The sequence below is a fragment of the Bison bison genome, unplaced genomic scaffold (assembly GCF_000754665.1).
Source record: "Bison bison bison isolate TAMUID 2011002044 unplaced genomic scaffold, Bison_UMD1.0 scf7180017864041, whole genome shotgun sequence".
Lineage (NCBI taxonomy): Eukaryota > Metazoa > Chordata > Mammalia > Artiodactyla > Bovidae > Bison > Bison bison.
The window spans coordinates 3,226,844-3,249,862 of NW_011494613.1; the positions used below are offsets into that span (position 1 = coordinate 3,226,844).

Here is a 23,019-nt window from a genome sequence, read left to right on the forward strand (position 1 = left end):
GACAGGGAGGCCTGGCTGCTGCGATTCATGGGGTCTCAAAGAGTAGGACACGACTGAATGACTGAACTTAACTGAACTGAACCGAACACCACATATATCTCTGTTGCATATTTATTAATTTGGAAGAAAAAAGGATTTCAAGAATATGGCTAGTTATTTCAGATTAAAACAAAAAGGTCCATATCTGTGAAATGCAGCAAGTAGAAATATTGATAGAATGCAAATTATATTACTATCTTTGGCTGTAGAATCCTTTGAGTATTAAAATTGTAATGAGAGGTAGGTCAAATAATGCTTACAGGTAGAGTACGGCCAATTTTATAACCTCCCTCCCTAGAAAAGTTTGTATTTTTCTGGAAACAACAAAATGAACATGAAAAAACAAAAACCATTATACATAACAATGACCAACAATTGGAAATATTTTACTAGGTATGGCATGCTATGGACTTTAGCATGATATCAAGCATTTGAGAGCTTATCATGCAATTTGGGTATTTAAAACAAAAATAACAAAAGACTTCTCAAAAAATGATTCCTGACTTTTTGCATATGTTTAATTAATTCTAAAGAGGAAAATGTTTAGGTAACAATTATATTTCACAGAATTTTCCCATTGGTATCTATTAAAATTTAAAGTGTATATTCTGTGCAGAAAATAGGTTAAATACCCCTTAAAATTATATCTCAAAAGTGCATAAAATAAGTGATTTTAATACTTCAGAGATAAGCTTATCTCTTTCACATTAAAAATTGTAGCTAATATCAGATATATTGAAGGTTTGAATGTAAAGATCACATTTTTAGAAAGTGTTTTATATAGTCTTGGCATTATTTGTACTAAATACGTGTATGTAATGATGGCAGGTTTTGCCAGAAAGTTGCTGTTTTAATAGTTTTGCTCCTTAAACTTAGTATTTTGTATAATTTTCTAATTAATCTTTGGCAGTTTCTATACTCTTGGGAAGTATAAATTTATAGCAAGTTTACAGAGGAAAATTTTAAAACATAGTAAAAAGCTTAAAAAGCTGATTTTTAATGTAGTAATCATACTTGTAGGAATTTTCCTAAGTCACTGTCTATGTACATACATAAAGATTTGTGTAGAAAGATGGTCATTGCAGTGTGGTTCATATAGTGAATAATTGGAAATGGTGTAAAATCTTATTTTAGGAGCATCCTGGTTCAGTCAAATATGTCATGTCCTTATGATAAAAGTCTATTCTATTCTATTTTATACCTTTGATGAATACTAAAGAATATGAAAACATGTTCTATTTATCTTAAATATACACAGAAAATTACAAAACTATGCAAAATATTTCCGTCTCCACATTTTTACAGTGAGTGTATTATTTTTCAATCAAAAAAGGTTATTTACAGAATAATCGTGTAAAATGTTGAACATTTATCCCAGTTTTAGAAAAATAATATTCTGGTTTATTAAAGAAATTCTGAAGAAATAAGTTGAATTCAGCAAGGTAATGCCAAGAACAGAACCATCAAACTACTTGAAGTATGTTGGTTAGTTCCCTAGTGGTGTGTGATATTTACCACCTGTGTTTAATTTACAATAAACAACTCATGCCAAGAAAGAGAAATTATAAATTTTAAGGAAATTAAGATATAGTGTAATATTTGTGGTTCTGGAATGTATACATATTGTGATTTCATAAAACATTAAATATTATTTGCAAGGAATTCATGTAACCTCATGTAAAGCAATAATAAAAAATATTCATACCATATGAAATTTGGTAATCTTTAACCAAACTATTACCTATATTTATTGCTTAGAATTTTGGAATTTGAATTATAATCAGTGATTATTTCATATGTTTCAAATTCAAATCCTAATGATTTCTTCTTCCCTCTCTGCAGTTCAGCCTTTTCTATTTAAATAACTACCTTGAGGATGTTAAATGGATTCTTTTTCTTGGGAAATGTCTGTCTTCCAAATTATGTTATTTAGAAAATTATGATTTGATGTTTAAACTAGAATGTTTTCCAATAAACCGTCTTCTACTGTATTTTAAAAGTAGTTTGAGAAGTGTAGAATATGGGTTTGTCAATAGACTTGGGTTCTACTAAGAAAATATGTACTCTGTCTTGACTCAATAAACTCATACTTAGTTTGGTTCAGCTTCTTCATATTTACTTTTGCCCATATTAGAAAACAATTAGCTTACTAAACAAATTTGAGTATTTAGGGGTGGGGACTGGGGTGATCCTCTCTGAATCTTTCTCATTTGACTAAGAATTATAGGATATTTGATAACCATGTTTAAAAATGGAGATATCCAAATATTATTGTAAACACCCAATGATTTGTTTTACCTACAATACAAGTATTTTACTTGGTTGGCTTACATAGTAGCTAATAATATTTGTTAATGTAATTTAACTGCTGTGAACCTTTACTGAACAAATATTGAAATTTATTCAAGTCAAAGAAAGAGAATCTCTAATGACTTTTGTTAAAGCTTCTATTTAATAGTTAAGGAGAAAAGTTTGTATGACATACGAGATGCAATTAACAGTAGATTTTACATTTAATAAAAAGAAAGAAGCATACGTATTTGCTTTATTCATTCCATCATAATTTGCATTAGAGCTGTGGGTGTTTAATGAGCAAATTCCAACTAAAATGCTATATTGATTTTCTAGTGAACTTTGTAATAGTCATCTACCTTGGAAAAGCTCTGTGTTTACAATTAAGTTTTCTTTACTAAAAATGTTTGAGAGTTGCATATTGATTCTTTAAAAGTACTGAATTCTAGAAAAAGAGTCAGGTTTTTCATAATCAACAAATTTCACATATAACCTAGTATAGTTGTTGAAATTATTATTTTGTAATACTTTTGGGAAACTTTTTATAACATTTATAAAATGCATAATCAGATTTTGTGTGCGTGTGTGTTTTATGGTATTTTAAATTTTAACCTTAGAATATTCCTTTAAATGCACACATTATTCATATATTTAGAATTGATACAGCATTATAGAGGAAAAAAAACGGTTTCTCTTTATCACATAGGACCAAATAAACTCTTGATGTAAAGCATTTATCCTTAAGCATAGAGATAGTGAAAGTCACTCAGTTGTGTCCAACTCTTTGCGACCTCATGGACTATAGAGTCCATGGAATTCTCCAGGCCAGAATATTGGAGTGGATAGCCTTTCTCTTCTCCAGGGGATCTTCCCAACCCAGGGATCGAACCCAGGTCTCCTGCATTGCAGGCAGATTCTCTACCAGCTGAGCCACAAGGAAAGCCCAATAATGTATTAAGTGTGCTATTTACCCCATTAAATTTTAATAAAGTAGAATTAAGCCACTGAAATAATGTTCTAATGTCACAGTAAGTTGGGAATTGCTGAGGCAAGCCACAAATATCAGGAAACAAACTAAAGACAGGTGGGCATGAAAGAACTCTGATGGTCATAAGGCAACCAAGTATGTTAAGTAAGTCTATGCAGATGCTGAATATAAGAGTTAATATTTTGGAACTCTGGGGTTTTCATGTTGTCATTTAGTCACTAAGTCATGTCTGACTCTTGTGACCCCTTGGACTGTAGTCCGTCAGCCTCCTCTGTCCATGGGATTTCCCAGGCAAGCCTACTGGAGTGGGTTGCCATTTCCTTCTCCAAACTAGACGTTAAAAGCCCTTAATAGTCACAGCCTTACCTTTTCAATCAAGTGTTATTGTATATAAAGTAGAACACAGCTTACATTAAATGTCACTTTATAAAGATCTCATCACATTATACAGAAGTGATAGAAGCCTGTTGCATTAAAAATTTAGTAAATAGTGCTTTGGGACTTTCCAGGTGGAGCTAAGCAGTAAAGAACCCGCCTGCCACTGCAGGAGACAAAAGAGGTTCAATCCTTGCATCAGGAAGATCTCCTGGAGGGGAGGGCATGGCAGCCTGCTTCAGTACTCTTGGCTGGAGAATCCCAGGGACTGAGGAGCCTGACGGGCTACAGTCCACAGGGTGGCAAAGAGTTGGAGACGACTGAAATGACTTCACATGCACACAAATTGTGTTTTGACCTTTTGATATGCCAGAATATTACAGGGCAATAAAACATACATGTTAATCGGTACCTAGGTCACTGTTTAGCATCATTTTATTCATCTTTTCTGACCCACAAATTAGAAGTATTTTATAATGTAAAAATTAAAAAATAGAGTATCATATTTTGTACAAATGTGATTTTATAGTATATTGTATAATATAGAATGTGTTCTGAATAAAATCTTACTCAATTCCCATTTGTACTTTTTCTATATCAATGAAAAAGCCAAAAAAGTAAGAAATTTTGAAATGATTATAGATAGCAATGATCCAAATTAATCAAAATTGCATTTTTAATGTGTCTAGAAATGAAGCTAAATTGTGAGACTGTGGGTTGAAGGTGATGATGGTAGTGGTGGTATGGATATAATGTTTGTTGAGAATCCATTTTATATGACCAAGAGCTTTTATATATCATCTCATTTCATTTTCCCTAATAACCATAAAATGATGGTATTCTATTCATTTTATACATCTGAACTATGACTAAAATAATTTAAGAAATACAAAAAAAGCCACGTTGCCTAACTTTATAGTGGTAACACCTTGGATCTGAATCAAAGCCCATATTCTTCATAATATCTCATATTGTTTTCTCTAATCCCTTTCTAGGATTGTATACAACTAACTGGAGATTGTATACAGCTAACCAGAAATTATGTACAACTAACAGGGGGAAATAAAATTCACTATTGTGTACTATATTATAGGCAAAAGTTTTTTTCAAAATAGCGTGATGAATTGATGCATACAAGCAGAATAGTATGGCCACAAACAAGCAGTTAACAGAAATGATATAGACTTAAAAACTATATGAAAATTATACTCAAAAGTAGTAGATCTTCCAAAAGCTATGTTTATAGCAAGAATTTCTTAACTTTATCTAAACTGTTGTTTAAAAGCATTTAATTTTATGCATGTGGATATCCAGTTGTTCTAGCACAATTTGTTATGTAGTTTGCTTATCCATTCATCTGTTACTAGAAGTCTGAGGTGTTTCTGAGTTTTTACTATTATAAATAAAGATGCCATGAATATTTGTGTTTAAGTCTTTGCATGGACATAATCTTTAATTTTTTGGGGGGTAAATACTTTTGAATGGAGTAGCTGAATTTTCTCTAATGACTGAACATGTTGAACACCTTTTCTTGTGCTTATTACCATCAGTATATCTGATAAAAAGTCTTCAAGTTTTTTTTCCCAATTTTGTTTCTTTTCCTTGTTATTGAACTTTGACAGTTTTTAAAATTACATTCTAGATGCAAGTCTTTTATCATATACATACTTTGCAGTTATTTTCTTCCAGTCTGTGGCTTCTCTCTTTTTTTTTCCTTATCAGCATCTTTGAAGATTGGAAATTCTTAATTGAATTAAATTGCATTCTTTTTTAGATTTCACATATAAAGGATAAGGTATAGGTTTAATGTGCTAGTTATATTTTTATAACATACATTAAAATGACATATAACTATTAAAAATGTATTTCACATCCTATATTTTGTGAACTACTGACCTAGAAGAAATATAATGGTAGAGGATGCAGGAAGGTAGGCTAGAACTAGACTCCAGTTTTCCTTAAATGTTGGACTAAGACTCCCCGTCCCCCTTGGAATCGATGTGGCAGCGGGAAGAAGAGTAACCGGTTTTCCTCAGAGTTTTATGAAGATTATCTTTTGATAGATGGAGGGGTACCTTAGTGAAATCACCTGTCCTATTTTTCTCTCCTTGAAAATTTGATACGTGCTTAAGTTTTTGTTATGAATTGAATCAGTTTTCTTTCTCTTTTCTGTTGCCCTTGCCTTAATTCGGGATTTCATTATTTCTCACCTGGACTCATAAAATCTAATGTTGGATTAAGGGGCATGTACAATCCAACAGCTTTTCTCTGATTGCTGTTTCAGATACTCTGAATGCTAATCTCTGGGTTTTCCCTCTAAAACACAGATCTGATCAATTTGTGCCTATTTTTCTAGAAGTCATTTCTCTAGGGTGGCATATTTACTTCTGGGTAGCTTTAAGTTCCGGGAGTTGGTGATGGACAGGGAGGCCTGGCGTGCTGCGATTCATGGGGTCACAAAGAGTCGGACACGACTGAGTGACTGAACTGAACTGAACTGAGCTTTAAGTTTCAGGGAAAGGGTTATTCTTGTGGGTTATTGATGTGAATTCTTTCATAGATCACTCCTATGTCTCTTTACTGGAATCTGCTTCCATGTTGCCCCACCTATGAACAATTTCTCACCCAGAAGCCAGAATTCCTTTTTAAACATATATGTGAGTCTGTCATTTCCTTGCTCGTAAACCTCCATTGCTACCGTCATATTTTGTTGTTTAGTCTCTAAGTCATGTCCAATGCTTTGTAACAGATCTGAATTCCCTGCTATGACTTACAGTGTGATCCCCAAGAACTCTCACCCTCTCTCACTGTGCTCCAGTCATATTGATGTTGTTTCACCAATATTCTAGGGCCTTAGTTGCAGTTTTTCTTCAACTTCATGTACTTTCAAATATAAATATGGCTTTCTTCCTGTATTTGAATGTACTGAAATGTCACTTATTTAAAAAGATCTTTTCTGACCACTCTTTCTAAAATAGTCTGCTCTAATCCACATGTACCACATCACTCTCTTTTCTATATATTTTCCTTTAAAGCAATATGTCTCCATACCTACCTATCTAATTTTTGGTCTGTTTTTCTCACTATTGTCTGTTTTCCTGTAATGGAATGTATACTGCAGGGTGATAAGGACTTCTAGGACCACCATATTCATATTCCTTAAAACTGGATTGATGACTGCCACAGGAACTATATAAATATTTGATGAATTAATTAATTTATTGAATATTTATCTTGCCTCAGGCTCAGCTTCTTAGAAATGGTTGTGCCTTTTGTTTTACCATTGCATGTTCCATTTTACACTCTATTATGGAAAAGATATAGTTGATTTTTTTCTCAGGGTTTCTTTTTTACCCCTTATATTTTAAGTAATATAAAAGTAACTATCTTGGTTAAAAGTATATTAATCTATGACAAATCTTGGTACAAAACTCAATATTCTGTGACCTAAAGGAATGTTTCAAATGTCTTTCCTAAGTTTATTTTGTGGTTTGACAGTATAAATAAATGTGCTTCAGTGATATAAGTATTTGAGCCCCTTTCTAAAATTGCAGTGATATTTTAAGTTATGTAAGATTTCAAGTAGAAATTCAGCTTGAGAAATGACAATTTCAGATAACATATGAGCTCCTTCGATAGTGCTGCAGAAATTTAAATGAAGTCATTTGTATCGTAATCAATATAAATGGTGCCTCTGGAGATGTGCCGTGCTAAACTAGTGTACACCCATGTCCTCACCTCTTTCCTCTTCTTTTATCATCTTACTGAGGTAACTACTGTCCTGAACTTGGTGTTTATCATATTCATGTTCGTTTGAATATTTTTACTAATTGTGTCTATCCACAATAGTTAGATTTGCTTTATTTTGCAACTTCTTGTATTTTTCAGATTTTCATTTTTGAGATTTGTCCATTTGTCTATAGTTAATTCATTGTATGGAGAAGGAAATGGCAACCCTCATTTTAAACCCATTCATTTTAAATGCTGCATTGTATTCCACTTTTAATGCATAGAAATTTATTCCTGCTCCAGTTATTCTACATTAGGTTATTTGTAAGTTTTTGTTATTATATAATGTTGAGATAAACATTTTTATACATGCTTCCTAAACATTTTTATGCTTCTTTCCTTGTGTTCATGTGCAAGAATTTTTCATGTGCTTCATACCAAAGAGGAGATTAGCCAGGTTATAAACGAGGCACAGCTTCAGCATTGCCAAATTGCTTTTCAGATGGTTATAGAAATATATACGCCTATCTGCAATATAGTTGAGTGTTTCCGTTATTTCACAAACTCAATATTTTTTATTATTTAATGTTTTAATTTTTTATTTTATGCGTATGAAATGGTATCTCACTTTTGCAGTAGCTTTAAAAGAATGTTTTCTCAAGTGGTTAATTGACGCTAATTCAGTTGAATAAAAGAATTGTTTTTATTTTTGCTAAAAGTATGCTTTTTCTTCTGTATTCTCTAATTTTGAATTATGTATTTTGGTAGCTCTGGTTGAAGAGGTGTATCTTGCACAGAAAGAACGTGATGAAGCTATTATGTCTCGACTGCAGTTAGCCAATGAGGAGAGGGATGAAGCCATTGCACGAGCCAAGCATATGGAAATGTCTCTAAAATTGTACGTATGCTTGTAAAACCACATATGACATCAGGAGCATTTATAAAGTGCATGAATTATGTGATGGTTACATGTTCAAAAATGTTATAATTACAGTGGTAAATTCCATATCCCCGGTCTTTCTCTAGGACTTCTGTCATGCTAGTAGCTTTCAGTCACTAAACGAAAAGCAGAGAGGGATGAAGAAAGGGAAACATTCAGTAAAGTGACTGTATTTCTTCACAGTGCTGTTGTTGATGCCCTTACTCTGCTTTCTTTTGTGACTCCTCTTTTCTTCCTCTCCTTCTTATTATCTCCTTCTTAATTTATTTCAGCTCTCTGGGGTTTTTTTTACTGCTTTCTGCTTATTGTGCTCATTTATAGTCTCCAGTACTTTTTACTTCTTTTAGTTGTGAGTCTTAAACTTAATGACACCTGAAATAGGGTAGAGCCTGAGAATCTACATTTTTAGCAGGCAATCCAGGTGATTCTGATATAGATAAATACTGGACCACACTTAGAGAAACTTGGGTCAGGAAGATCCCCTGGAGAAGGGAATGGCTACCCACTCCAGTATTCTTGCCTGGAGAATCATATGGACAGAGGAGCCTGTCAGGCCATAGTCCATAGGGTCACAAAGAGTCAGACACGACCTAGCAACTAACTTTCACTTTTTTAGAGAAACAGTGCACTGGAAAGAAGTACTTCAATTTTAATGTGCACTACAATCATGGGGAAATATTGTTAAAATGCAGATTCTTGATAGATAGGTCTGGAGCAGGGCCTGAGATTCTGCAACTTTGCCAAGCTCCCAGATCATGCAAATGATGCTAATCTAAGAAGTCCACTTTGGGTAGAAAGGCCCTAGAGCATCTATAGACTATAATAATCTAGTATTTTATGTTGATCCCTCCGTATATTTATTGAATGTTTCTTTTGCCCAGCGTTGTTCTAGACTCTCTGAGGGATCACAGTCAAATACTAATTAAAACATGGGGAAGTTCCTTAGCAGTGTGGTGGATAGGACTCTATGCTTCCACTGCAGGAGGCACATGTTTGATCCCTGGTTGGTGATCTAAGATCCCACAAGCCACATGGTGTGGACGAAAAAGCCAAAAAGGTACAGAAAAAGTGGTGGTTTATTTGACAGCAAGCATTAAATAATTAATATTGCAGTGCTCAGGTTGTGACTAGATAGCATGATTTGGTTTTTGTTTATATTATTTTTTGTTTATGTTTTTTGAAGGCTCATTCAAAAAGTAGATAGACTCGTTATAAACATTAAATTCACTGTCAAATAAAGGAAAAAATATTAGGTAAATTCTACACTGCCTACTCCCAAAAAACTATCTTTATCAATAGGGAAACATTATTCCAAACATTTTTCTTTGCTTATATAAACTACTGTCTGGAAGGATAGATGGTTGATAATTGAATAGATGCATGCAACATGCTAAGTTGCTAAAGTTGTATCCAACTCTTTGCAGCCCTGTGGATTGTAGCCCGTCTGGCTTGCTGTCCGTGTAATTCTCCATGCAAGAATACTGGAGTGGGTTACCATTTCCTTCTTCAGAGGATCTTCCTGACCCAGGAATTGAACCTGTATCCCCTGTGTCTCCTGCATCACAGGCAGATTCTTCACCACTGAGCAATCAGGGAAGCCCAATAGAATTAATTTGATAAAAATTAGTTATTTTCTACTTTCTGTTTTACATGAGAGGCATTATATTATCAAGGTGAGGAGCATAGATTCCACACCCATTTACCTGCCTTTGAATTTTCACTCTGCTTCCTAGCTGTACAACCATGGACAAACTATTCGGTTTCTGAAACTACAAAATGTGGAAGTAGTGGCTGTTTTTATATTGGTTGTTATGAGGACTAAATGATTTAATAAGTATTGAAAAGTACTTGTAGCGGTTCTGTATAAATATTACTTGAATTTAAGAATAATAATCAGTTGTGAAACTGAAGAAAATTTTGAACCTGAGGCACTATTTTCTCCCAGAGATTGAACCCAGGTCTTCTGCATTGCAGGCAGATTCTTTACCATCTGAGACACCACGGAAGCCCCATTTTCTCTCACTAAGATATATCAATTCCCTAAGGATCCTTTTAAATTTAAAAAAAGAGACTGAAAAACGTTCTCATAAATATTTCTTATGTAGTGTTTTAGTTAAACAATATTATTTGACTCAGCTATGAAATAATAATTTTAAACTCCTTTTTTTCTTTTTCTTTATGAATTCTACTTTCCAAAATTTTATAAAGTTACATTGGATACAATAGCCAAAGTGCTTCTCTGGGTTTAACCTTAATTTTCTAGTTTAAAGAATTAAGAATCATTGCTGGAACTTTTATCATATGTGGCATTTTTACACCTGAGTTCTTTTTTTATTTTATTTATTTTTCTCTTTATTTATTTTTATTATTATTATTATTTTTTTTTTACTTTACAATATTGTGTTGGTTTTGCCATACATCAACATGCATCCTCCACAGGTGTACATGTGTTCCCCATCCTGAACCCCCCTCCCACCTCCCTCCCCATACCATCCCTCCGGGTCATCCCAGTGCACCAGCCCCAAGCCTCCTGTATCCTGCATCGAACCTGGACTGGCGATTCATTTCTTATATGATACTATACATGTTTTAATGCCATTCTCCCAAATCATCCCCCCCCACTCCACAGAGTCCAAAAGACAGTTCTATACATCTGTGTCTCTTTTGCTGTCTCGCATACAGGGTTGTTGTTACCATCTTTTTAAATTCCATATATATGTGTTAGCATGCTGTATTGGTGTTTTTCTTTCTGGCTTACTTCACTCTGTATAATAGGCTCCAGTTTCATCCACCTCATTAGAACTGATGCAAATGTATTCTTTTTAATGGCTGAGTAATACTCCATTTGTATATGTACCATTCATCTGCTGATGGGCATCTAGGTTGCTTCCATGTCCTGGCTGTTATAAACAGTGCTGCGATGAACATTGGGATACACGTGTCTCTTTCAATTCTGGTTTCCTCGGTGTGTATGCCCAGCAGTGGGATTGCTGGGTCGTATGGCAGTTCTACTTCCAGTTTTTTAAGGAATCTCCACACTGTTCTCCATAGTGGCTGTACTAGTTTGCATTCGCACCAACAGTGTAAGAGGGTTCCCTTTACTCCACATCCTCTCCAGCATTTATTGCTTGTAGACTTGGATCGTAGCCATTGGCAGGAAATGGTACCTCATTGTGGTTTTGATTTGCATTTCTCTGATAATGAGTGGTGTTGAGCATCTTTTCATGTGTTTGTTAGCCATCTGTATGTCTTCTTTGGAGAAATGTCTATTTAGTTCTTTGGCCCATTTTTTGATTGGGTCATTTATTTTTCTGGAATTGAGGTGTAGGAGTTGCTTGTATATTTTTGAGATTAGTTGTTTATCAGTTGCTTCATTTGCTATTATTTTCTCCCGTTCTGAAGGCTGTCTTTTCACCTTGCTTATAGTTTCTTTTGTTGTGCAGAAGCTTTTAATTTTAATTAGATCCCATTTGTTTATTTTCGCTTTTATCCTGAGAACGTCATAGAACACCTGACTCTAGGGAACATTAAGCAATAGGAGCTCATCAAACGTACCTGCACTGAAACCAAGCACCACCCAAAGGCCAACAAGTTCCAGAGCAAGGCATACCACGCAAATTCTCCAGCAACACAGGAACACAACCCTGAGCTTCAATATACAGGCTGCCCAAAGTTACTCCAAATCCATTGACATCTCATAACTCGTTACTAGACACTTCATTGCACTCCAGAGAGAAGAAATCCAGCTCCACCCACCAGAACACCGACACAAACTTCCCTAACCAAGAAACCTTGACCGATACAACCCCACCCACAGCAAGGAAACTCCACCACCTGAGTTCTTTATTGTGGGAAATTCCTGGGTAACCAGATTTCATTTTCAAATAGTCTTTTAAGGAGGGGTTTATAAATACTTTATTCTAAACTTTAATATGCTCCAGACTGGCTGTTTATAATCCTTATATTCAAAGTGGTTATGAATAAAATTCTTTGCTCAAGTATTTTTCATTCTAAACATTGTAAAAAATGTTACTGACTTTTCTGACATCAAGTTTGTCTGAAAAGAAGTCTAGTGTCAATCATATTCCTTTTTTCCTCACTTAAAGGTAGTTTATTTTTTCCTGCCTGGATACCAGAAGGATTTTCCTTTATTCTTGAAGTAGAATAACTTAATCAGGATGTTTGTGTTGATTATTATGTAATAATATTTTTAGAATCACAGCATGCCTTTTCTTAAGATTATTTGATTCTTCCTTTATTTCAGGGAAATTTTAGATTTTTTAATTTTATTTTATTTTCGGTTTTCTTTTTTTTAAATTTTTTAATATAAATTTATTTATTTTAATTGGAGGCTAATTATTTTACAGTATTGTATTAGCTTTATTGGAGAAGGCAATGGCAACCCACTCCAGTACTCTTGCCTGGAAAATCCCATGGATAGAGGAGCCTGGTAGGCTTCAGTCCATGCGGTCGCGAAGTCAGACACGACTGAGTGACTTCCCTTTCACTTTTCACTTTTATGCATTGGAGAAGGAAATGGCAACCCACTCCAGTGTTCTTGCCTGGAGAATCCCAGGGATGGCAGAGCCTGGTGGGCTGCCGTCTATGGGGTCGCACAGAGTCGGACACGACTGAAGTGACTTAGCAGCAGCAGCAGCATTAGCTTTGTGGTTTTCTATTTTAGAGACTTTGGTTATTATTATAGGCACTTTGGTTCTCATCTATTATGAATTCAATAATTATTTTAATTTCTGTTTTTTTCCTGTGCATTCATTGTGACAGTCTCAAGCCTTTCCTATATGTTAGTACTTCCAGTTTTACAATCCCATCGCCTGTTCTTTCTACTTCATTTATTAAATATTTGTCTGTTTATTTATTCTCAATGTTTCCTCAGGCTTTCTTTTCTTTCTTTTTAAAATTATATCAGTTTCAGGTCTGTCCTTTAGTTTTCAGTTTTCCTCTTCATCTGCTCTTTTGTTTTGGCATCTTCTCTTTGAAATTTGTTTTATTGAATTCATGTTTTTATGCTTTTCTAGAATGCCAACCATTAATGGGTCAACTTCCTTCTTGGTCAGTGTTATCTTTTATATTGTGATCTTTATCTCATCTGCATGATACTTGGTCATGTGTTTGTGGTAAATTCATAGTTGACTTGTCATTTCTCTTTTATCTTGCTCATACTTAAATCGTCAAGAACTTTTATCTGTTTTGATATGGTGCAAATGAATTTTCCTTGATAAATATTTCATATTATTTGACACCTGTTTGCCTTCTCCTCTGACTCTTGGCTAGGTGTTGCTTCTGGGCCACCTTTCTACATTTTGTTTGAGATCCTGTCCCCTGCTGTGGAGTTTTGTTTGGTGTCTTGCGCTGCACTGAGGGGCCACTCTGTCTCTTCTTGTGAATATCCTGATTCCATGGAGTAGTACTTTGGGGCTTTTATTTGTTACACCAGTGTAGTAAAAAGAAACAGGCAAACAAAATGGCCAGCCCTGGTGATTTTTGCTTCATCTATAAAGATTCTTAGTAATACAGAAAGATTTCTTAACTTTTCTTTGGGCTGTCTACTCAACCCATTGGTCTCTAAGGTTATTTCTAAGCTGTGTGGTATTAGTGAAAAATTCCTAGGATTTGGTAAGGTCACTGTCTTTTCTCAATACCTATTTTCATGTGTAAAAAGATAAGTTAGTTGAACCAGTTCAAAATCATTTTTCCACCCTCCACCTTGTCCTTACTTTAAAAAATTACTACATGATGTCCTGCTTCCTCTACAGTTTGATTAATTTTTATCTTCTGTTCAAGTGGTATGTGATGGGGTAGATGGATTTGTGTTCAGATTTCACTCCACTGTCTTTGCTGCTGCTAAGTCGCTTCAGTCGTGTCCAACTCTGTGCGACCTCATAGACAGCAGCCCACCAGGCTCCCCCGTCCCTGGGATTCTCCAGGCAAGAACACTGGAGTGGGTTGCCATTTCCTTCTCCAATGCATGAAAATGAAAAGTGAAAGTGAAGTTGCTCAGTCATGTCCGACTCTGAGCGACTTTATGGACTGCAGCCCACCAGGCTCCTCCATCCATGGGATTTTCCAGACAAGAGTACTGGAGTGGGGTGCCATTGCCACTGTCTTTACTTGGACTTTTTTTATAATAAACTTTTCATTTTAGAATACTTTCAGATTTATAGAAAAGTTGTGAAGATAATGCAAAGTTTATATAAAGCTCACCCAGTTTGTTTTATTGCTACCTTTTGTATTACTATGATATATATGTCACAGGAGAGAAATCAACATTGTTATAGAACTATTTACTATAGGCCATATCGGCTTCCCTGGTGGCTCAGAGGGTGAAGCGTTTGCCTGCAATGCAGGAGACCCGGGTTCAATTCCTGGGTCAGGAAGAGCCCCTCGAGAAGGAAATGGCAACCCACTCCAGTACCCTTGCCTGGAAAATCCCATGGACGGAGAAGCTTGGTAGGCTACAGTCCATGGGGTCACAAAGAGTCAGATACGACTGAGCGACTTCACTTCACTTCATACTTTATTCAGATTTCACTACTTTCTCTAATGTCCTTTTTATTTTCCATGATCCTATCTAGGATTCCATAGGCATTTAGTTACTGTGTCTCCATTGCCTACTCTGATCTGTGACATTTTCTCAGACTTTCCTTGTTTTTGATGATGTGACAGTTTTTTGGAGTACTGGTCAGGTATTTTATAGAATGTTCCTCAATTTCAGTTTTTCTGAAGTTTTTCTCATGATTAGACTGATGTAATGGTTTTATGGGACAGATAGTACAGAAGTGAAATGCCATGTTTAATCACATCATTTCAAGATTATATTCTGTCAACGTGGCTTTCAGCCGGAGATGTTAATTTTGGTCTCCCAGTCAAGGTAGTGCTTGCTGTGTTTCTTTACTGCAAAGTTACCCACATTCCTCTTTTATCCTCTTTTATACCTTTATTCCTCTTTTAAACTCTTTGAAGCAGATCACTAAAGTGCAGCCTGTACTCAGTGGTGGGGCTGGAGAGTGTGGGCTAGGAGGTTAAGTTTCTTTGGTTGTGCTGGGTCTTGTTGCGGCGTGCAGGCGTCTCTGGTTGTGGTGCATGGGCTTAGTTGCACCGCAGCATGTGGGGTCTTAGTGCCATGACCAGGGATCCAGCCCTGCATTGGAAGGCAGATTCTTAACCACTGAACCACCAGGGAAGTCCTGGTTAATTGAGTTTGCCTTTCTTAGTGGAGAATATCTATATAAATTATTTGTGATTCTTCAATATAGGAGATTTTTATCCCTCATTTATGTGTTTAGTTATGTCAGTATGGACTCATTGACATTCATTTAATACTTTGACTTGTAATCAAATTCTGTGTTATTCTGTTTCTTGGGGTGTTCCAGTTTTGACATTGGAAACTCTCTCAGGTGATTCCTGTATGCCTTTGGCTTGTTCTTATCCTTTTGGTTTTTGAACATTTTCTTACTTTCTAGCATTATAAAACATATAAAATGTTTTATGAAAGGGATGTGCCCACTCAGCAATGAATCAGAATTCTCATTGCTTACCATCCTTGCCAGCATTTGTAATTGTCCTTTTTGTTTGGTTAGGTTTCCTATTTTGGACATTTAGCCATTCTCTAATAACAGATGATACTGAGCTGGTAAATGTTTATTTACCAGCTGTGTATCTTCTTTGGTAAAGTGTCTGTTCAGATATTTGACCAGTTTTTGAAGTTGTATTGTTTTCTTTTGTTAATTTTAAGTGTTGTTTATGCATTCTGTATGTGAGTCCTTTATCAGATAGGTGGTTTTCAAATATTTTCTTGCAGTCCATATTTTTGGTCTCTCAACAATGTGTTTAGCAGAATATAAGTTTAAATTTTGATAAAATCCAACTTATTGGTTTTTCTTTTATGTTTTGTACTTTTGGTATTGAATCTAAAACTCAGTGCCACATGTTAGGTCACACCAAATTTTCTCCTGTGTTTTCTTCTAGAATTTATAAATTTCATGTTTTACTTGTAGGTCTATAATTCATTTTTAATTGATTTTTGTGTAAGGTGGTACATGGTACATATAGTTATACATCAGGACATTTATTTATTCCAGCACCATTTGTGAAAAGGGTATCATTTCTCCACTAATTTCCTTTGCATCTTTGCCAAAAATCAATCGACTGTATTCATGTGGGTTAATTTCAGGACTTTCTTTTCTGTTCCATTGATCTGTGAGTCTGTCACTGTCATTGCCAGTACCACATACTCTTGATTGCTAAATCTTGAAATCAGATGGCATCCTTCTAAACCTTGCTCTTTTTCTATAGAATTATTTTGACTATTCTGGTACATTTGCCTTTCCATATACCTTGCAGAATCAGTTTGATTTTATCTACAAAAACAGTTGTTGGGGCCGAATGTGTTTAAACATACTCTTCAAATAGATACCTTTTTTCTTATTTCAATAATGCAGCTATTAATACCTTTAGAACTCTTCTTTAGGGATTTGTAAGTATTATTAGCTTCAGCTTATCAACCATTCACAGTATTACACTTCACATATAATTTATGACCATAAATCTTTTATGTAGATTGATCATCAGTTTTTTATATCATTTTTATTTGTGCATTGTTGATTTACAATGTTGTGTTAGTTTCAGGTGTACAGCAGAATGAATCTGTTATACATACACATATGTGCTCTGCTGTGTGTGCTCGATCATGTCCAACTCAGCGACCCCAGGGACTGTAGCCCACCAGACTCCTCTGTTCGTGAAATTTTCCAGGCAAGAATACTGGAGTGGGTTGCTGTTTCCTCCTCCAGGAGATCACCAATTTTAATCATGAATTTTGCTTATAAATAGATTTGAGTGTTTTTTGAAATGAAATTTACCTGACAAAGATTACAAATCAATTTTTTATGTAGTGTCACAACTCATTGAGGTAGGTGATATTCAAGCTTTATAGGTGAGCAAACTTAAGAGTGATCGCCTACCTGCCTAAGGAGTCATAGTAAGTCACATGTTGTAGATACCTCAGATCTCTTCAGGCAACTCAAACTCATCATATCCAAAAGTGGAATTATTAATTTATTTTTAAAACCTGATTCTCCTTAATTCCCTCTACCAATCAGTGGCATAACCACTCTCCCACATATCCAAACCAGAACTTCTTCCTCAGAATTCCTCTTAGATTGGTCTCTTAGTTTTGTTCATTCTATCTCTTTTTTTCCCTTGGAAATATGACTTGCTTTATGGACTAGGAGATAGTCAGTTCATTTTGTCTCTTTAAAAGATGGATCTAAATTGAACCTTCTTTAAATTTTTTAGCCTCCGTTGTCTATTTTCATTTGTATATATGTTTTGTTATAGTTTTTATTACAATACATGAAAATTAGGCTTCTTTGAGGTACAACCTTTTTCATTTTGTTCTAGGTAGAGTTCATATTGAGGGAAGAATGGGGAAGGGAGTAAAGGAAAACAGTCCTATCCTAAGCCTTCTCTTTTAGTTACTTAATCCATTCAATAAATACTTATTGAATATGTGCTAAGTGTCAGGTACACTGCTAGTTGCTGGGAACACATCATTATGGTCTCAGTTGAGATCAGCATCAAGTAAATAATTACATAAATATTTAAAATAATTTCAAGTGATAAAGAATTGTTAGTTCCTAGGAAAAGTTTATAGACAGCTCCTGCTTTATTACACTCTAGGGTTTCAGGTAAGGGGATCAGGACAAATACATAAGAAGTAAGAACAACAGCAGCAACAAAGCATGTCAGTACAGTTTTATGGTGCTGTGGAGGTTCCTTTCTAGTTAGCTGAGGTCTATGAACTCTGAACCTCAATAGTGCATTTTAGACTAAATCTTTGTTAAGATAGAACCAATTTATAACGGAGCTTTGCTTGACTGAAAGGCATATTTAGAAGCATTGTGTATAAGAAGAAAATATATGAATTATTTTACATCTCTTTTTTAAAAAGGGTTTTACATCTTTATTTCTCTAAACAATGACCTTTTTCCTTGATTTGAGAGATAGTGCTCTACTTTGTGTAGCAAAGTATCCCATATAATTTATCCCATATCATTGAGATATGATAGTTATTCTCAATTTGAACTTTCTCTTTCCTTTGGTCTCATAATAGCGTATATGCTCTGTTGCTCAGTTGTGTCTGACTCTTTGTGACCCCATGAACTGTAGCATGGCAGACTCCTCTGTCCATGGAATTTCCTAGGCAAGAATACTGGAGTGCGTTGCCATTTCCATTTCCTTCTCCAACATTTCTTTTTTAATTCCTCATTTCTTGATTCCTGTAATCTGGAAATTCCTTCCTTCTCTTTTCTCTTAACCATATTTTCACTTCTGATCTACTTTGCATCTTTCTGTATAATGTTTGTCTTGTCTCTCTGCTTTCCCTGACTCCCTGAATTTTTAATGCTTTTTTGTCTCTTTTGCTTCTATCCAAAACTAGGAAAAAATAAAAAGGATTCAAGGTAAAATGACTTTTGTAGCATGCCAATATAGACATGCGTGCATATGAACATTCCAGCTTTTGAGATCATGATATCTTTTTTCAATCTGTTATTATTGGTATATTTTTTTATACCATATTAAAGGTGGCACTGTGTAAAAAATAAGACTTAGAGAAAAAAGCAAATACTTTAGGATTTTCTGATAAGCTGATCATTAATTAGTTTTATCATTTGGGGTCAAAGTTTTGCTTCTTCCCATTGAACAAGGTAAATGACTCTAGGTTCAGAAGGAAAAGATGTTATATTGACTGATTTAGGGATAAATCAAGAAATGTGACATTTCGTGCATGAGTCTTTTCACTTAGAGTGCAAGGTTGTCAGTCAGAATTTGCATGGTATAGGAAATCAATTGAAACTTGAGCCCATGGACATTTACTTCAGCAATATTCTTACTGATTATCATGACTCTCTAATTAGACTGTTATAGGAATAATTTAGAGTTTATGAAGGTTGAGGTTCTTTTGTTTAACTGTAAACTTCCTATTAAAATATAATGTATAATTTGTCAGATATATTTCATATGACAACTATTATTTTGTCTTTATTAAGCAAATAAAACTTTTATGTTGTACACGCTGCTAGTAAATCTTAAGCCTAAAAAGTCATTTTACATAAAAAGTTGAATGTCTTACATAACTATTTCAAATTGCTTCAGTTTTTTAAAGGTAAGTTGTTTGTTTAATTTTTGTTTTCATTAGTGATACAGTATATTATGTACTTACCGTAGAACTATATTTAATCTTCTAGAAGCCACTTTTGTTGATTTTTAATCTTTAAGTAGATATTGAATGATCCATCTCAGAAAAATGTGTCAAATATAGTTTTGTCCTTTTGATAACAGCCATTCTAACAGGTATTAGGTGATACCTCGTTGTTGTTTTGTACGAGAGTTTTTAAGTTTTTCTTTTCACATTTTATTTTTCTCTTAGTGACCATTTATCTTTATACTTATATCAGTTTTAAAGGGTCATAATAAAGCAAAATGGAGATTCACATGCTAAGTGGCTGACTTGGCTCACTCACTTATCCCCTGCATTTCAGACCTGACACACTCACTCACTAAAACATGGTTCAGATTCATTTATCAGAAAGTGATAAGTCACTGTATGTCATGGAGTTTTAAAGACAACCACACAAGTTATTTATAATCAGAATGCTGAATTCATATACTGAGGATCCAGTATATAACATCTGCTAAGAAAATTTGATTTTAATATTTTTTCTTAAATTTTAGTTGTTAGCAGGGAATTTAATATGAGATTAGATACAGTTATCTTAACCCTTTCCTGTTGAAAACTGTTAATTTAAATCATTTAAACTCTTAATTTGATTTTCCTTAAAGTAATAATTCTTCACTTTGCAGTGCCTGAAAAAAATGTACAGATATTACACAGGAATTCCACGCACTTTTTATTGTGTTGATTATTTGGAACATAGGAATTCGTTAACCTGTCTCTACTGCCGTTTTCTTTTCGTCCATATGTAATTCTTTAAAACAAAACAAAAAAAGGGAGATGTGTAATACTGAGAAATAAATTTTTTTGTTTCCAGTAATCTGTAAATCTAAACACTTAATTTCCACGTGTCTTTTCCCATTTTAAATGATCAAGTTTAATAAATTGTTAAATTTATAAAAATTTAAGCTTCTTTGGAAACTGACGTTAATCAGCTCTTAGTTTGATTTCATCTATAAAGAACAATATTAAGGTAAATATTTCTCACCACCTATGGCTTTCTAAAAATCATATTTAGCCAACCAGTAACTGATGGTTAAAGCTGCTCATGTTTTTAAAATGTTTTTACATGATCTTAAGTGTAAGAATTTTATCTTATACTTTTCCACTGTATTTTTTAATTGAGTAAAAGAAGTGATTATCTTCATAGTTCTTATAAACTAAGCTTCTATGAAGCAGAATATTTGAAAACTTTGGATTGATTTTGGGAGAAAAAGATAAAAGAGTACGTATTTACCCTTATTGAAATGTGAATCCAAGGGGACATTAGCAGTTTGAGATATAATACATTAAATACATATAATTCAAAATTGCTTCACCTACTTGTTAACTTAAATACTATTTAAATATGGGTAGAAATAGTTTTTTTATATATGTTCATCTTTACTTCCTCTCTATGAATGTAGTAGTTTGAACTGTGGAGTTTGGAACAATTTTGTAATAAATTTATTAAGTATCTTTTATTTTTTCCTAGTATCCTTTTTTTTTTTTTTTTTTTGGCGGTAAATGTTAAATCATAGGAGTAAAGAAATCAAGGGGAAAAAATCAAAACAGAAATTTGGATATCTAAAATTTTTAGTCCAGTTTTTATTTTACCTTTTGTTTTTGGTTGCACTGCACATCATGTCTAATCTTAGTTCCCCGACCAGGGATTGAACCCATGCCCCCTTCAGTGGAAGCAGAAAGCCCTAACCACTAGACCACCAGGGAATTCCCTAGTACAGTTTTTAAATAATTGAAATCATTTCTAAAATCTAAGTAATTTCACTGGTATCCATGATAAAGTTTCATTTAATCTGCCAAATTTAATTATTGCCTAAGTTATGTAACAGATATTTTCTAAATATGTGATTTAGAACTTCTTTCTTTACTTTTACTGCATTTCTTCAGTTTACCAACATCAGCAAACTTTTCAGTGAGCACTAAGACTCTTTTCTTTTTTTTCATTCTTTAAAATTTATTTTTAATTGGAGGATAATTGCTTTTACAATACTGTGTTACTTTCTGCCATACATCAACATGGTATACATATGTATACATAGGTATACATATGTCCCCTCCCTCTTGAGCTTCCCTCCTACCTCCCATCCCATCCTCCCCCAGCACTATGACTCTTGTAAGACAAAAATGCATTTATGACGGGAACCAGTTTACCTTTTTTGCCCTTAATTTGAATAATTCTATCTATGTTATGCAGAAGAGAAAATAATATTCGACATCTAAAAATGTGGCCCAGTTTTGGTCAGCATTTCTATACAGCATATTTGTTTTACCAAACAGGTAGCAGCAGGAGATTGTCAGGTCAAATTTAGTGGTAATTATTTGTTGTTGCTTTTTGAGGGAACATTGTTAAACTCTGTAGTAAAAATACTTGCCTTGTTTTACTTGTGATGATGTCCAAAAAGGAGAGGAAATACAGTTTCTGGTAAGAATTGAAAGTCCAGAAATAAATATAATGATGAGAATGAGTGCTTCTATCACTGGGGAACTTTCTTCATCTGAGCACATATGAACAATTGATCCTTGTAGTCATATATAGCAGTAAACATTAATAACTTAACAGTCTGAAGTCAGTGCAGAAGATATGGAGCATTATTGAAAGATGGAGTCGAGCAGGTGGCACTTTAATATGTTCAGTGTCATGGTTGACTCTAAAGACTAGTCGAATGAAATTACTTGAGGTTCTAAAGATTTAAAAAGCGAACTCATTTTGCTGCACTAAGGAAATGCTACTGATCAGGCTTTCTGTGTCCCTTTTTTCTAGGCTAGAAAATATTAACCCTGAAGAAAATGACATGGTAAGCCATTCTCCGAGGAGATTTCTTGATGTCAGTCTTATATCTTAGAGGCTTAAGTTCAATTGAGTGGGTTTCAAGAACTAAGATGTGGGAAAAAGAAGAATTGACACACTAATAATGTACATCTTTGCTGCAATATGAAAATTCAATAACTTCACTCAGTCAATTTACAATTCACATGTGCCTATTAATTAAAACCCTATATTAAATAAAATATATTAAAACTTCATGTCTGACTAACATATAATGGTGTTGGTAGACATTACAGGAATTACTGAACAGAATAAACAATGCAGACACAGGGGTAGCTATTCAGAAGAATGGAGCTATAATTGTGGATAGAATCTACAAGACCAAGGAATGTAAAAAGAGAATAACTGCAGAAGAAATGAACGCAGTGATTGAAGAACGAGATGCTGCTTTGTCTCAGGTACCTGCATGTATCTATAAAAAGCTGTCTACCATTTTTCCCTCTTTCTTTACATTAAAAAATGACTTTCCCCCACTTATTCTTAATTCAAATTAGTTTTTAGCTTATAATTAATACCACAATGATTAGCTATATTAAGATAATCACATATTTTGTTATATCATTCTTCAAATA

General features: G+C 34.2%; 1 protein-coding gene across 3 annotated transcripts in view; it reads left to right on the forward strand.

Annotated features, from left to right (window-relative positions):
- The window catches only part of MIPOL1 (mirror-image polydactyly 1), a 333,558-nt gene that overhangs the window by 115,229 nt on the left and 195,310 nt on the right, over positions 1–23,019 (forward strand). For all 3 annotated transcript variants that reach the window (XM_010835319.1, XM_010835320.1, XM_010835321.1), the window contains 3 exons: positions 8,192–8,321; positions 22,382–22,415; positions 22,675–22,845. In XM_010835319.1, coding sequence (XP_010833621.1) covers positions 8,192–8,321; positions 22,382–22,415; positions 22,675–22,845 — 335 coding nt within the window. The remainder of the gene's footprint in view (positions 1–8,191; positions 8,322–22,381; positions 22,416–22,674; positions 22,846–23,019) is intronic.